This window comes from Periplaneta americana, chromosome 8 (genome assembly GCF_040183065.1).
Source record: "Periplaneta americana isolate PAMFEO1 chromosome 8, P.americana_PAMFEO1_priV1, whole genome shotgun sequence".
NCBI classification, from domain to species: Eukaryota; Metazoa; Arthropoda; class Insecta; order Blattodea; family Blattidae; genus Periplaneta; species Periplaneta americana.
The window spans coordinates 128,924,156-128,939,548 of NC_091124.1; the positions used below are offsets into that span (position 1 = coordinate 128,924,156).

Here is a 15,393-nt window from a genome sequence, read left to right on the forward strand (position 1 = left end):
GATTTTTGACATCATTGTGATGAAAAAAAAATCGCATAAACATGTCTTATTTTTTAAATTGAGTGTTACACCCTCCTGAATGTTAAACATAAACATTGAAATTATGTAGGTTTAAGCATTTAAATTATTTACGAGAATGGTCCTGGAAGTAGGTATTATAAATTCATTAAAAAATATTCACATTATTACTCACCTGAAAAATCTGTATTAAAACCAGCTTTCAAAGATCCTCCCCCCACCCACCTTCTGCAGCAATACATGAAGTCACCCAAGTGTGAATTGCAAGCGCTGCATTCCCTAACTTCCATTGTACTAACTTCTCTCGCTCATACTGTACACAATGTCTTTAAACCATCCAAAAAACAAAATCAGAAGATCTAGCTGCCCAAGGAAAGGACCACCACAGCCTATCCAACATCCTGGGAATCTGTTGTTTAAATAATCCACTACTGACAGTGAAAAGTGAGAAGGCACGTCATCATGCTGGAAATGTATTAGTCCTCGCATATGCAATTGTATTTCCTCTAAGTGGAGTAATTCCTCTCGCAAAAATTGAAAATACCTTTACTCCATAAGACAGCCTTCAAAAATGTTTGGACCAATTAAATTACTGTTCAATAAACCACACCACACATTGAAACTGAAGCTGGAAACTGCATACCACAATCTCGTGGGGATGTTCCTCTGACCAACATGTAAATTATGCATACTGCAGACTCCGCAGGTACTTTGAGCTTCGTTACTAAACAAAATGAACTGATGCAACTCAAGATCACCATTTATCCACGCACAAAACAGCATTCACCTAGCACAGTCCTCTGGCTGAAGATGTTGAACTCGCTGTAGATGATAGTGGTACATTTCCTCATCATTCAATGTTCTCCACACCCTATTTGGAGGAACACCTTGTCATCTGGATATGCTCCTGGCACTCATGTATCAACTTCATTGTACCATACAAAGAATATCTTTGCGTTCTTCTTCATTCTCAGTAAATGCACGCTCATATGCCATCACAGCACTGGGGACTGAACCAGTATCCCTCAGTGACTGAAATATACAAATGTAAACATCACATGAGGCATTCTATAATCTGGAAATCTTCTTCGATATTTATCCACAGCATTTTTAGCATTCCCGTCACAAAAGTCATAGATATAAACCATATTTGCATACTCAATATTGGAAAACTGAAATGGCATTTTTGTAAACACATAAGCACTGAATGAGACACAATGACTTGTTATTACAGTGATCTTGTTCTGTGTTACTTGTTTTGCATTATCTCTAACCCTGACCCTGTCATGAGGCTTTGTGACGCTGCTATCAGCTGTACAGTAACGCACATGGCTTCAGACGTTCAGAGAATGAGAATGAGAAGCTGACAAGGATGTGTATTACGGAAGAAAGAACTGCAATTTTATTTAAAACTATTCAAAATGTATACATGAACTTTTTTCTTCACAATGCACATTGATCCAAAACTCGGAAAACCCCGCAAAAATTAATTTTTTAAACATTTTTTACGGACGATTTTTGCTTACGGCACTTAATTAACAACACATTGGACCATCTAAATTCGATACAGGAAGATACATAATTCAATAAATACAGCAGTAAGAACAGCTTGAATTTCCAAGTTTTAAAATTTCAATTTTTATGCTAATGAAAACAATACTTTTTTCCAATATATGAAACACACAGTTTTATTTCCAATGGATTTTAATGTCAAGAATGACCTCTCTAGAACACAAAGAAATATTTTCAATTGAACGTAACAATGAGTTTACCTTTCAAAGAAAGTTTATAGTGTGTAGAATGTGATAAAATGAAAAACTTTTACAGTCACATGCAGTCATGAGTGCAGTGATATTTTTTGTGAAAGCCTGCATTACAGCATGGGCCAGTCATGCAGGCAGGCACCACGCTTCCTCAATCAGCACCCCACAATGGCACTACCGCACAGCGTGAATTTCTGTAGATTTTTATTAGTTTGTATTGGTTATTCATGTAGTGCGGATAAGTTGCATTTTCGAGTGCACATACTGTTATTAGTGCGACCTCCTTTATTTTAAACTTTTGCACGTTCATAATGGAATGTCGTAAATCTTGGAGAGAACTACACGAAATTCTTTGACAAAAATCTGGTGAAGGTAGAAGTGAACAACGAACACATTTAATTAATTATGTATTAAAGTGTTTAAGAACCACTTTTCGCCTGAAGATGAAACGAAAATAAGGTCACAAGTGGTGATTTTTGTAAATTACTATTCAATAAAATTGGAAAGTGCCACAGGAAATATGAAGCATTTTCATTAAATTATGTAAGTTGGTTGAATGAGTTTGAGTGTTTCTCACTGATAGAATTGTAGGGAAATCTTAAGGTTTAGAAGAGGTAAACTGACTTTTGATGAAAGCAGTGATAGAGGTAATTTACAAAAAACAGAAGCAATGTGTCAAGAAAAAAGTGTGACCGAGTTAATTTTTGCTACAATAAGACTTAGAATTAGAAGAAGGGAAGGAAGTAGCTTCTAAAATAAAGTTGTCTTAGCAAACCTTACGAGAGCTGGAAAAATCCGTTGGGTGGGGAGTGACGCAAAAAAATGCAGCCTTGTTCAAAAGAAGCTGTATAATTAACTGTCGAGGCAAGTTTAAGTGAGAACAATACAAGTTAATCTGGAAAGAAATGCTGGTTTGTATTTCTCTTAACATCTGGTACTAGCAGCTAAAGAACATTGTTACCCATCAAAAGCATCAATGACTTTCAATGAAACATGTTTAGAAGTGAAGATGCAGGAATTGTTGTACCATACAGCAACAAGTCTAGTAAAACTACAGGATACTATATAGAATCATAAGATACAATGAATCCAAATGGTTTTATATTAGTGTAAAAGTGAGGATTCGATGGCAATAGTGGGAAATCGTCATATAAACAAAGTTTTAGTGATCAGTAGAACAACCCACATTATGCTTTATTTGTTTGATAATTATGCTTTATCTTTTTTTTTAAATTACACTTTCTTTTAAATTTCTTTTAACATAAATAATACGTAATAATGTATTTTATACCAATAAACTTAAGTCAAATATTGTTTGTGTATGTCATCAAACTGAATTTTTTGTCACTAATGTTAGTTTGCAGGATATGTTTTAAGTTTATAAAAGAATACACTGTAAGCAATCTAGTCACGAAATGAATGAAAATCTAGTCATCCTTGTCACTGTCACTCGCACTCTCCAGAACAACACCCTCTTGAAGTTGATTTTGATTAATTGAGACCCAGAATCCAAGAAGGGCCTAACTCCATTGTATATTGAAATCGAGTTAGATACACGATTGCATTGATTTCGTTACTGGGCATCTGTATACCAAAAATAGAGGCCCAACTCCAACATTTAACCATGCTAAAGTGATGTGAAATATCTATCGGAACCAAAGAGAGACCCAACTCCAGGCACTTGGGCCTCTCTTGTACTTCATTAGGCAGTTGCGGCATTTTGTCGCTAGATGACAGCAGAAGCATTCTACATCAGTTTTTTGAAAATGGCTTTAGCTTCAGATAACGAATCATCTGCTGATAGCATAAGCCAAATTAGAATAAAAAAAACATGAAAATGCTTGGACTCAAAATAAAAGAAAGAAATACAGAGCTGCAGGAGAGAAGCACGCCGGTTCCAGCTCGCCAAACTGGTCAACATTGCAGAAAAGTTTGCAGAAACAAGAACAGGTCATGTTAACATTGAAAACATAAAGTGTGAAGTAACATACAGGTTTTATACTAACTATTTCAGACCTAACTTTAACTATGCTTTTGGGAGACCAATGTCTGATGTTTGTAGCATTTGTCATGAACATGCAGCAAAGATTTACTCAGAAAAAAAATAAGGCTATGAGAGATTCACCAAAAACACAACTAAAAGTACACAAAAAGAAGGGAAGTATGATTTATGATAAGTTAAAGAAATGTCAAGCAGAAGGTAGGAAAAACCCTGATACTGAAATGTTATGTTTTGATGTCATGCAAAACATTCCATACCCACATCTTCCTATTGGGCAGATGTTTTATTTGAGGCAGTTACGGCTACATAACTTTTCTGTTTACAGTGGAAAGTTAGGTAAATCAACTATGTTTATGTGGCCTGAAACAGAGGCTAAAAGGGGGGCAAATGAGGTAGTAAGCTGCCTGAATGAATATATTAATGCAAAGGTAGACGCAGAGGTTAAAAAACTTTACATATTTAGTGATGGGGCTCCAGGACAAAATACGAATCATTGCAGGGTTGCATTTTTTTCTACAGTGATCAAAATGAATCGTTTTGAAAAGATTGTACATTTCTTGCCCTGTGATAGACATTTTGGTGTGATTGAGAGGATGAAAAGAAAAGAGGAGGAAATTCAGCATTATATGGAATGGGTAGACCTTGTTCGTAAAAAGTTTGATGTTACAGTCATGTCAGGGCAAGAGTTTCGGAATTATAAGAATCACTTCCTTCAGTATTTCAAAAAGACAGCAACAAAAAATGGAGAAAAATTCAAAGTATCTGGGTATAAAGTTTTTACCTACAGTAAAACTCATGAGAATGAGATTGCAGTTTCACGAACAATGTCAAATATTGTGTTTCATTATTTCAGATTAATTAAGCCAAATTCTAAGCCGGATCTTCCCAATGTACCTTTGTACACAAAAACCCTGTCCAGTGAAGGCTGCCAAAATTCGAGACTTAACCACAATCAAAAATCATCTAAAACAGGATGTAGTCTCTCATATAGAATCACTGCAGTCAGCAGAAAACTTGTCCGATGCTGAGGGCGATTATCATGTTAATGTGTATTGTGTAACAAATAAAAGTACTGTATTGTAAATCAAAGTGATTACGTGTCATTTACATTATTGTTTGTAAACACCCACACATTGACCTTCAAAACCACTCAATATGGCTGCAAACTTGTAGGTAAAGACTCCGGAATCCAAGAGGGGCCCAATATTTAATCACTTTGAAAATTTATTTCTCATGCAAAATAATTAGTAGAAGCTTGTTGCCATGAAAAGATGTAATGGAGATACTTACGAGAAAAAAATATAGTTAGTCAGAGGCATTTTGTAGAAACAGCAAACATTTTTTCAATTTCCCAAAAGTTTGATGTAATGGACTTGGGTCCCTCTTGGATTCCGGGTCTCAATTGCAAGTTGTAAGTGAGACTGTAGATTTTCTTCTGTCAGACATGACCATTTAGAGTTCAAAATCCAATTGAAAGTAGAAAAGCTTCTCTCAACTGAAGCAGATGGTGGAGGAACCATAACTGTCTTCATTGCCAGCTTACTTAGGATAGGCATCTTGTTGGGACGTTTCTGGCAGAAGGATAAGGTAGAAGTTGAAGACAAATTTTCTCCATGTACCATTGCTACATATGTTGGTACTTCTTCCACTGGAACATCAATGGCAGAGAAACGTTTCAGTTCGCCTGAAGTAAAAACCGAAGAAATCTTCTCAGGAACAGCTAACGTTGGATCTAAATTCTGAAATTCCTTCCAGAAATTTAGAGCAGGATGACGTTCATTCATATATTCTGCCAATTTTTCACATGTTGCACCTGATCTTTGAACCATATGAAGAACTAATGATATAAGAAACCAGACCTTTGTTGCATTTGATTATCTGATTCCAAAACCTGTATTTGATTGCAGAGTCCATCAGAAATTTTAGATATAGCTCTGAGTTGAAGTACAAGTTCAAGTACAATGATTACTGCATTGACTTACCTCCAATGATGAAAGCTCCTTGAGGTGGAACTTTAAAGTAAATGGTACACCCGCCAGTTTTAAATTGATCTCCAAAACTTTCATGTAATCACTTTGTTTTACATTTATTTTTGCATTAGATGTGTTGTGTAAAAAGGACAACATCCAGGAAACCAATGTTTCTTGGTCAGTATCCATGAGAGGGTTTAATTGCTGCAAAAGATAGTCGTAAATCAATTCAACTGTAGGTGACCTTGTATGAAGTCTATCTAGAAAGTATCCAGCCACTTAAAAAAATGTAACCTAGCTAGGCCAATGCCACTTCAGCACTATTTGAAGTAATCTTCTTGGAACTTCTTAAACTTATCCCAGCTTCCCTTCCACTTTCTCAGGAAGCTAAATTTTGCCTGAATGGGGACTGACAGACCTGTGTGATTCAATATCTTGGTACGAGAGGTGAAGCAGAAGTAGGCACATTGTCATAATGAAACTAGCAGTCACTGCTTGTTCACAATAGTACCCCTTTTCTTCTCCCTGCATCTCTCAGAAGGCAAAGAGAACTTCTATTGTCTGACATACTCATGGTGGACAACACCTTCATGAAAAAAAAATTACCATCAACATGACCTTGTCCACACCTGTGGAGTAACAGTCAGCGTGTCTGGCTGCAAAACCAGGTGGCCCGGGTTCGAATCCCGGTAGGGGCAAGTTACCTGGTTGAGGTTTTTTCCGGGGTTTTCCCTCAACCCAATACGAGCAAATGCTGGGTAACTTTCGGTTCTGGACCCCGGACTCATTTCATCGGCATTATCACCTTCATATCATTCAGACGCTAAATAACCTAGATGTTGATATAGCGTCGTAAAATAACCCAATAAAATAAAATCAACATGACCTTGACATTTCTCTGACTTTGCAATGCCTTCTTTGAATGGGAGACTCGGGCAACTTCCATCAGAAGGACTAGGCTTTTGTTTCGGGATCACAGCTATAGATCCATGATTAATCTCCAGTTATGATTGCTTTGAGGAAATCTGGGTCTTGTGCAACTTCAGAACAAAATTGCTTCTGATCTTGTGTCAGAAACTATGGAATGAATTTTATGGCTACATGTTTCATGCCAAGATCCTTCGTCAAAAGATTACTTGCCATCTTTGAACACTGGTACCACAATTTTATAAGGGCTTCACTCACTGAATGATTCCTGAAGTCCTCTCACTCATTTGAATAGTTCCCGTGGACGAAAGTCTAAGTTGGGAGCAAAGCTTGATGCAGATTTGCTGATCTACTTGCTTGGTTATTGTGAATGCAATGACCACACGATACTTACATAGGCTTACTCAATGGCATCTTATTACCAGTATTGAGTAGGTCCATGGGAGAGTGACTGACCACGCATACATAGTAAGCTCTCCTATGATTGGCACCTAAGTTACATCAAGGCCAAGAGAATAGTCCTTGAGATATTCAAATTGGTTAGATACTTTTCAGATAAACCTCATACTATTTAATCCAAATCTTAAGCAACAATAAAAAATACAAGAATTAATTATAATTAAAGCTTAGTTCATTAAAATTAAACTGTAGTTGAAACACTGCATGTTTATTTAAGGTAGTCATCTTTTTGTGAGTAGTCGGAGACAATGCATAGTAGCAAATAAGTAGCCTACATTCTCCAAGAAATATGCTAGATCTATGGAGTTTTTATAGACAATTAAAATGCATTTTTCCATGTTTTCCAGATTAAAGTCATTTTTAAAATTGAGATGTAGTTTTAGGTTATTTTCTTCGTTTTACAAATTTTTATAGATCATTTTCACGTAGTCTATGGTTAAACGTTCATTTTACGTTTTTTTTTTTTTTTTCATAATTAAAGTAGTCATCTGTATTTCTAAGTCAGATTTTCCTTACGGATTATCCTTGGGCTAGCTGATATCCATCTGCAGTGCTCATGTGTTTACATCAGCTGTATATTTTATCTGCAGGAGTTTTAACCTTTCTTAGCCCCAATGCGTGAGAGAGAGAGAGAGGAGAGAAATTGTCACATAAGCAGCTACAGTGCTAGTGAATACCCTATTTTATTACTGCATCACACTTGCTCTTGCATTACATCATCCTCAGGGAAGAAGTGTGATAGTGACAGTTTAGATTTACCACTTGTGATATCTGTGACTTTTTCAGTGCAGTGCAATTGACATGCCAAAACTAAAACTGTCAACTGCAAGACATTTAAGACAGTATGTGTAAAAATTCGGTGTAAACAAATTCGCAACTGATGAAACTGTGTGTGTGTGTTCGTGCGTGTGTGCGTGAGTGCGTGTGTGTGAAATAAAAGTTGCTGTAGATAAATGGTTCACTATGCACAACATACCAGGCGTGACAAACATTTGTGATCTCTTGAAAATACGAACAAAATAAAAGTGTATCAATTATTGTTAAACTGATTCCACATCAAGTAGCAAGTCATCTTCCTTTTATAAAGAAATGTGTGAAGTGTTTGTTAGTCCGAATATTTTGCTAGGAAAACTACGCAATTAGAGATGCAAATTGTTCGATAAATCCATATGTTTACTGTGGCCTATCAGAACACAACATGAAAATGTGCTTTTCTTCCTAACAGACGCAGCACCATACATGTAAGGTAAATCCATCAAATCATTTTACAGTAAAATGGTGCATGTTACTTGTCTGGCCCATGGCTTTCATCGAATCACGAGGAAGTGAGATAAAAATTTTCAGAAATAGATGTAGACTAATTTCCACAGAAAAGAAAATCTTTGTGAAAGCTCCATCCCGAACTAAATATTTAAAGACAAGGCTCCAAACATAGATTGGCCACCATCACCTGTTTTACCATGTTGGGATACGTGGTTGACTGCGTTCATGTGGTTCAGATAGTGAAAGAATTAATAGTGAATAGCTTTGATATGGCAGATGCTAAAGTAATTGGGAGTGCACAGGACCTGTTTTCTGATACTCAACAGGAAAGTAAACTGGCTTGCTTTAAATCAAATTCTGGAATTTTTGCCAGAAACCATAACCCGCCTAGAAGAAAGTGACATGGCAATGAACAAATCAATGTAGTTAGGAATGCTGAAGATTGTATATAAAAAGTAAAAGGTGAGGTTAGGGACACTGTGAGATAGAAAAATAAAATCTGTATTGGATAAAAATAAAGGTATAAGACAGGGTACCAAACAGCCAGTATTTTGACAGGAGAAGGCTTCAGAATTGACATTTTTGAAAAAGATTTTTAACAGCCAGTGACATTGTGTTTCTCAAATATGTTCCCATTACATCTGTGGAAGTAAAAAAGAAGATTCTCCTAGTACAAAACAGTGTTAACTGACAACTGCCGAGCTTTTTATTGGCCTGACAATGACAATTGTGAAGTTCCATTTTCAAGCATTTTGTGCCAAATTGGTGTCAGCACAGCCACAGGAAGGACTTATACTTTAAACCAAGATTCTTACAAGATAACTGAAGCCAAACTGTCTCAGTTGTCAAAAGTTACTTTTTTTTCTACATTTTGAGAAATGTGCCTTACACTTCTATATTTCTTGGCCAAAAAGTAAGTTATTTCCCCCATTATAAGTTTTTTGTCTACAGATATAACACTGTGTTCTCATTACTATACACAATTTTCAGCATTTTCTAAGGTGTGGCACTTTGGAAAAAAAAATTAATTTCCAATAAACGCAAAAAAAAATCCTGAGAGATAAAATATAAAAGTGTCATGTTAATTTAAATGTGCAATTTTTATAATCCCCAATATAAATCTCAGTTACAGAGTTCAATAAAAAACCAATAATTACATTGGAAACTGTGGCGTTATTTGTAATTCTTCACCTGCAGACATGCGACTACATTCAATAACAATATTACTATTTTTCGCTTCAGGATGAAGCCACAGAATTTCTATTCATAAGGGGCTAAACATCAAATGATTGGAAGACAAATGTGTAATACATCATTTTAAAGCTTGAAGTCTGTATTACTTAGATCCATGGATAATTTTGCAAAAATCTATATAATTTTGAAAAGGAGCTTGAAAATGTTTCCAGTGGTGTAATTATGTGTTATATATAGGACAAAGTTTAAAAAGGTTTACATTTTAAAACTCTTTCATACCATATATATATATATATATATATATATATACAGAGATGAGCCTGTCTGGAGAGAAATAAAAAATAGGTTGCAGCCGCCAAACTACTCTTCAAGGAATGACCACTCATATAAATTGAGGGAAAGAAGGCAGAGGACAGACACTGGAAAGTTTTCTTTTCTCAATCGTACTATCAGGGACTGGAATGCTTTACCTGCAGATTTACTAAAGGCTTTACCAATAACCAAAAATGTGTTTAAAAGTAGGCTTAAGGACTTTACTAATAGACGGTAGTATATTATACACACTATTTAAAGGGTGTAATTGAGATTTTGTTATTGAAGTGTTGTATCAGTGAAGTGTTTGTCAGTGAAGCTTTACAGTTTATAGTGGCAGTGCAAAGTATTTGAACAGTGAAATGTTTTGAAATGTTAGTGAAATCAGGAGAGAATCAGGGAAATGTGTTATAGTTCCAGTGCAGTGAGTGAGTTGTCAGCGAAATGAGTGTAGTGCTGAAAGGTACTTGTGCAGGTATGAACATATCATAGTCGTGAGTTTCAGTTCGAACTTAGGGTTAAGATACAAATTATATTTACTTTAAATGTTATTTTAAGTGATCATGCTTCATTTAATTTAGGATGCTCTCTGTTATTGTTATTATTATTATTATTATTATTATTATTATTATTATTATTATTATTATTATTAATTGTAATTTTAAAGGCATGTTGGGCCCGATAAGTATAGTATCAATCAAATAGTGTAAGTTCTTACAGTCAATTACTTAACAATATTACATGCATTGAACCTTCATGTTATTACATGAAGTAGTATTTACAAATTATGACAAACGTTTTCACCAATAAATTTGGCATCTTCAGGTCACATTAAAAACATATTAACATAAAATGAACACTTAAGATATTCCAGTTATACACAATCGTTAAAAATTAAAAACAGGTATAATAGGCAGTCTGAGCAATATGCCATTAAAATACATGTAGCAGGATGATGTTACCAAGATATCGTGGAATATGCTGATAACACTGTATTGACATAGAAGTGTACATAACGAAGAAAGAAGGCATGACAATCTTAAGTTTTATAGGTGCAGTTCCCAAAATGATGAAAATATGCTACAATATATAGGACGATCGTGTTGCTGTTTTTGGACATATGGAATTAAAAAATTTCAAGGGAAAAATTGTTCGGGGGCCAGGTATCGATACCCAGCCCCAGAACAATTTTTCCCTTGAAATTATTCAAATCTGCTTTACAGGGAGCCTTACCTGAAAGACTAGATTTGCATATGGAATTAAAGCCCTGTAAAGTATAAAGGGTAGTGTGAAAGAAATTTTTTTAAATGACAATTTTTTTTTAGAAAGGATATACATTTTAATGTCTTGAATTAACGATACTTACAAGAAGGTTGAGGAGAAGCTGACTTGAGTCCATTGATGCAGCAACACGACTGAACTTTACAGTGGAATGTAGCAGATGAAAAAAACTGTGTACCAGGCAAACCTAGTGGATAAACCGGAATTATTTCTGTACAATCTTGAATAGCGGGTTATTTAAATTCGGATATTGTTCATTAAGTAATGGGGTACTATTATTATTAGAGTGGGTGGCAATGTAAAACTCCTCTGCAGCATTCATGTACTTATAATTATTGACATAAGTTCATGATTGTGATTGATTAGGTGTGTTGCAAACTTCGACTTATTTCTATTATATTTGAAATCGGAAACATGTTCCCTATAACGTGTGCGGAAATTTCTCTTGGTTTATCCCACATATTTACTAGGGTAGTTTTTGCATTGCAATAAATAAATCCCACTATTAGCAAAATTATTATGATTTTGTAATTTATTTGGAATGATGTTATTGAGTTTATTATTCATCCTGAAGGCCATGTTGATTTTTTCTTTTTTGAAGAAATTACCTAATTTATACAAAACGTTGCCAAAAAATGTCATAGGTTTCTAGTTAGTAATCTTATCCCTCTTCACAGAACTTAATAAAGTAGTGTTTGTTTTAGTTTCCGATTTAAATTTATTTTTACGTTTACGTATCAAATTAGTAATATGTCTCTTATTGAAGCCGTTAGTTTGTGCTAAATGTAAGATGGACTTGTATTCTGCTTGGTAGTTCTTTTCATTTAACAGAACTTTGAGTAGACGGTCAATTAAGAAACAGAAATTGCTAATTTTTGTGTGACAGGATGATTAGAGTGGAATAATTGCCACATAACACTGTATATAAATACATAGAACAAAACCCCAGCGTACCAGTCTTGATAACTCTCCCTAAAACACATAAAAGTGAGCTTTCGATGAGGCCGGTGGTGAATAGCATCAAGGCCCCTAATCATAAAATCAACAAATTTCTGCACAACTTTCTGAAAAATGCTTTACAGCTTGAAAATAAATATACTTTGAATAATTCGCTACACCTTATTAATGTCCTGAAATCAACTAAGTTAAATAAGTGTACCAAAATAATATCACTGGATATTGAAAACCTTTACTCTAACATCCCTGTTAAGGAAACTATAGATATCATAAAAGATAAATTAAGATTAGCGAATATAGATGATAATATCATAGAACAAATCGTGAATCTACTTTCCGTCACGCTAAAGCAGAATTATTTTTCTTTCCATAATAAAATATACCAGCAAACAAAAGGCCTAGCAATGGGTGATCCACTTTCCGGCCTTTTATCGGAAGTCTTCTTACAAAATATGGAATGTAAATATGTTCCCAATTTGATCACGCAGTTTAATATACAATTTTATGCCCGTTATGTGGATGATACCCTCATACTCTATAACAATGATAACGCAATACATAAAGAAATCTTTAATAGTTTTAATAATTTACACCCTAATCTTAAATTCACCTGTGAGATTGAGCATAATAGGTCTATAAACTTTTTGGATTTAAATATTGCCATAAAAGGTTCAAATTTTTGTTACAACATTTACAGAAAACCCACCACCACTAGTCATTCTATCCAGTTTGACTTTAATCATTCATTCACACATAAAATTAGCAATTTCTGTTTCTTAATTGACCATCTACTCAAAGTTCCGTTAAATAAAAAGAACTACCAAGCAGAATACAAGTACATCTTACATTTAGCACAAACTAACGGCTTCAATAAGAGACATATTACTAATTTGATACGTAAACGTAAAAATAAATTTAAATCGGAAACTAAAACAAACACTACTTTATTAAGTTCTGTGAAGAAGGATAAGATTACTAACTAGAAACCTATGACATTTTTGGCAACGTTTCGTATAAATTAGGTAATTTCTTCAAAAAAGAAAAAAATCAATGTGGCCTTCAGGACGAATAATAAACTCAATAACATCATTCCAAATAAATTACAAAATCATAATAAATTTGTTAATAGTGGGATTTATTTATTGCAATGCAAAAACTACCCTAGTAAATACGTGGGATAAACCAAGAGAAATTTCCGCACACGTTATAGGGAACATGTTTCCGATTTCAAATATAATAGAAATAAGTCGAAGTTTGCAACACACCTAATCAACCACAATCATGAACTTACAGGTATAGATGACACCCTCAAAGTTCTAAAAACTGTCAATAATTATAAGTACATGAATGCCGCAGAGGAGTTTTACATTGCCACCCACTCTAATAATAATAATAATAATAATACCCCATTACTTAATGAACAATATCCGAATTTAAATAACCCGCTATTCAAGATTGTATAGAAATAATTCCGGTTTATCCACTAGGTTTGCCTGGTACACAGTTTTCTTCATCTGCTACATTCCACTGTAAAGTTCATCGTGTTGCTGCATCAATGGACTCAAGTCAACTTCTCCTCAACCTTCTTGTAAGTATCGTTAATTCAAGACATTAAAATGTATATCCTTTCTAAAAAAATTTGTTATTTAAAAAAATTTCTTTCACACTACCCTTTATACTTTACAGGGCTTTAATTCCATACGTCCATAAACAGCAACACGATCGTCCTACATATTGTAGCATATTTTCATCACTTTGGGAACTGCACCTATAAAACTTAAGATTGTCATGCCTTCTTTCTTCGTTATGTACACTTCTATGTCAATACAGTGTTACCAGCATATTCCACGATATCTTGGTAACATCATCCTGCTACACGTATTTTAATGGCATATTGCTCAGACTGCCTATTATACCTGTTTTTAATTTTTAACGATTGTGTATAACTGGAATATCTTAAGTGTTCATTTTATGTTCATATGTTTTTAATGTGACCTGAAGATGCCAAATTTGTTGGTGAAAACGTCTGTCATAATTTGTAAATACTTCTTCATGTAATAACATGAAGGTTCAATGCATGTAATATTGTTAAGTAATTGACTGTAAGAACTTACACTATTTGATTATTATTAATTGTGTTTATTATTAATTGTCATTACTGAGTGTAATTAGTTACTCTTCCCACAGGGTATATACCCTTTTGTAGTGTGAATAAATACATACATACATAGATTTATCGAAGTTTAAAGTTAGTGGTATTCTGTTAAATATGGAGGTGTCATATACGTAACAAATTAATTGACATTTTAAAATTTCGTATCTTGTTATCAACGTAGAAAATTGTTTAGTATTTTTTTTCTAAAGTATAGTGTTCTATTGCAAGTGAAAATGCATTGCCATAAAAAATGTGGTGTATGCAATAGGCATTATTTTTTATTCAAAAATATGTTACTAATGGGACTGTTTCCTTACATATAAGGGAAATTCCACCTTTGGGAGATGTTTCCCATTGAATTTTATAAATTATCACGTTGCCAGCATTATGGAGAAAAAGCCTATTATGGCTTTGGTATACATTACAGCAACATAATTAGTACCCCAAACACAAAAAATTAAAGGTAAGTTTCATTACTTATAAGATTTTAATACTTAAACTAATTCGATTGTGTGAAGAATGTGGTCCTGAGAAGTGGATTGAAAAGAAATTGATACAGACAATGTGGGATGTGATGACAATGCAGAAGTTACTTTTTATCAATGGCAGCATGTGGAAGAGAGGATTTGAAAGAAATGACTGCCACAGACCTAGAACATGCCAAAGAAGAGTTACTGGTAATTAGTATATTAAACCATTTTCTTAACATGTATACACTGGTCACCGTGAGCATTCTGAAATAAAGGCATTCAAAGAAAACTTGAAGACTGGTGAAATTATAGTGCATGAAGATTTTGCGGAAAACTACCAATTTGAGTATTAGTGGGAAGTAATGTCTGTTCGTTGGAATTGCACGCAAGTTGCTACATTCATATGTATTACAATATTATAGGGATGCAGAAAACAAGTTCAAGCATATTAATTAATTATGTTATTGTGTCTGATTCACTCGCACACTCAAAAGAAGCTGTGTTTGCTTTTAATGCTAGTATAGTTCATGCATTATGTCCAGACACTCCCCCACTCTTCCTACACAGCTGCACATGAGATCAGATGAGTCTACTTACGAATTATAGGGGGATGGGTTAGCCT

At 34.4% G+C, this 15,393-nt stretch overlaps 1 protein-coding gene across 5 annotated transcripts in view; it reads right to left on the minus strand.

Annotated features, from left to right (window-relative positions):
- LOC138705032 (non-homologous end-joining factor 1-like) overlaps positions 1–15,393 on the minus strand; it is a 77,219-nt gene that overhangs the window by 45,177 nt on the left and 16,649 nt on the right. For 4 of the 5 annotated variants that reach the window (XM_069833585.1, XM_069833584.1, XM_069833587.1 and 1 more), the window contains one exon: positions 5,766–5,957. The exons of the other annotated variant lie outside the window; for it this stretch is intronic. In XM_069833585.1, the coding sequence (XP_069689686.1) occupies positions 5,766–5,957 (192 nt within the window). The remainder of the gene's footprint in view (positions 1–5,765; positions 5,958–15,393) is intronic. 5 annotated transcript variants of the gene reach the window in all.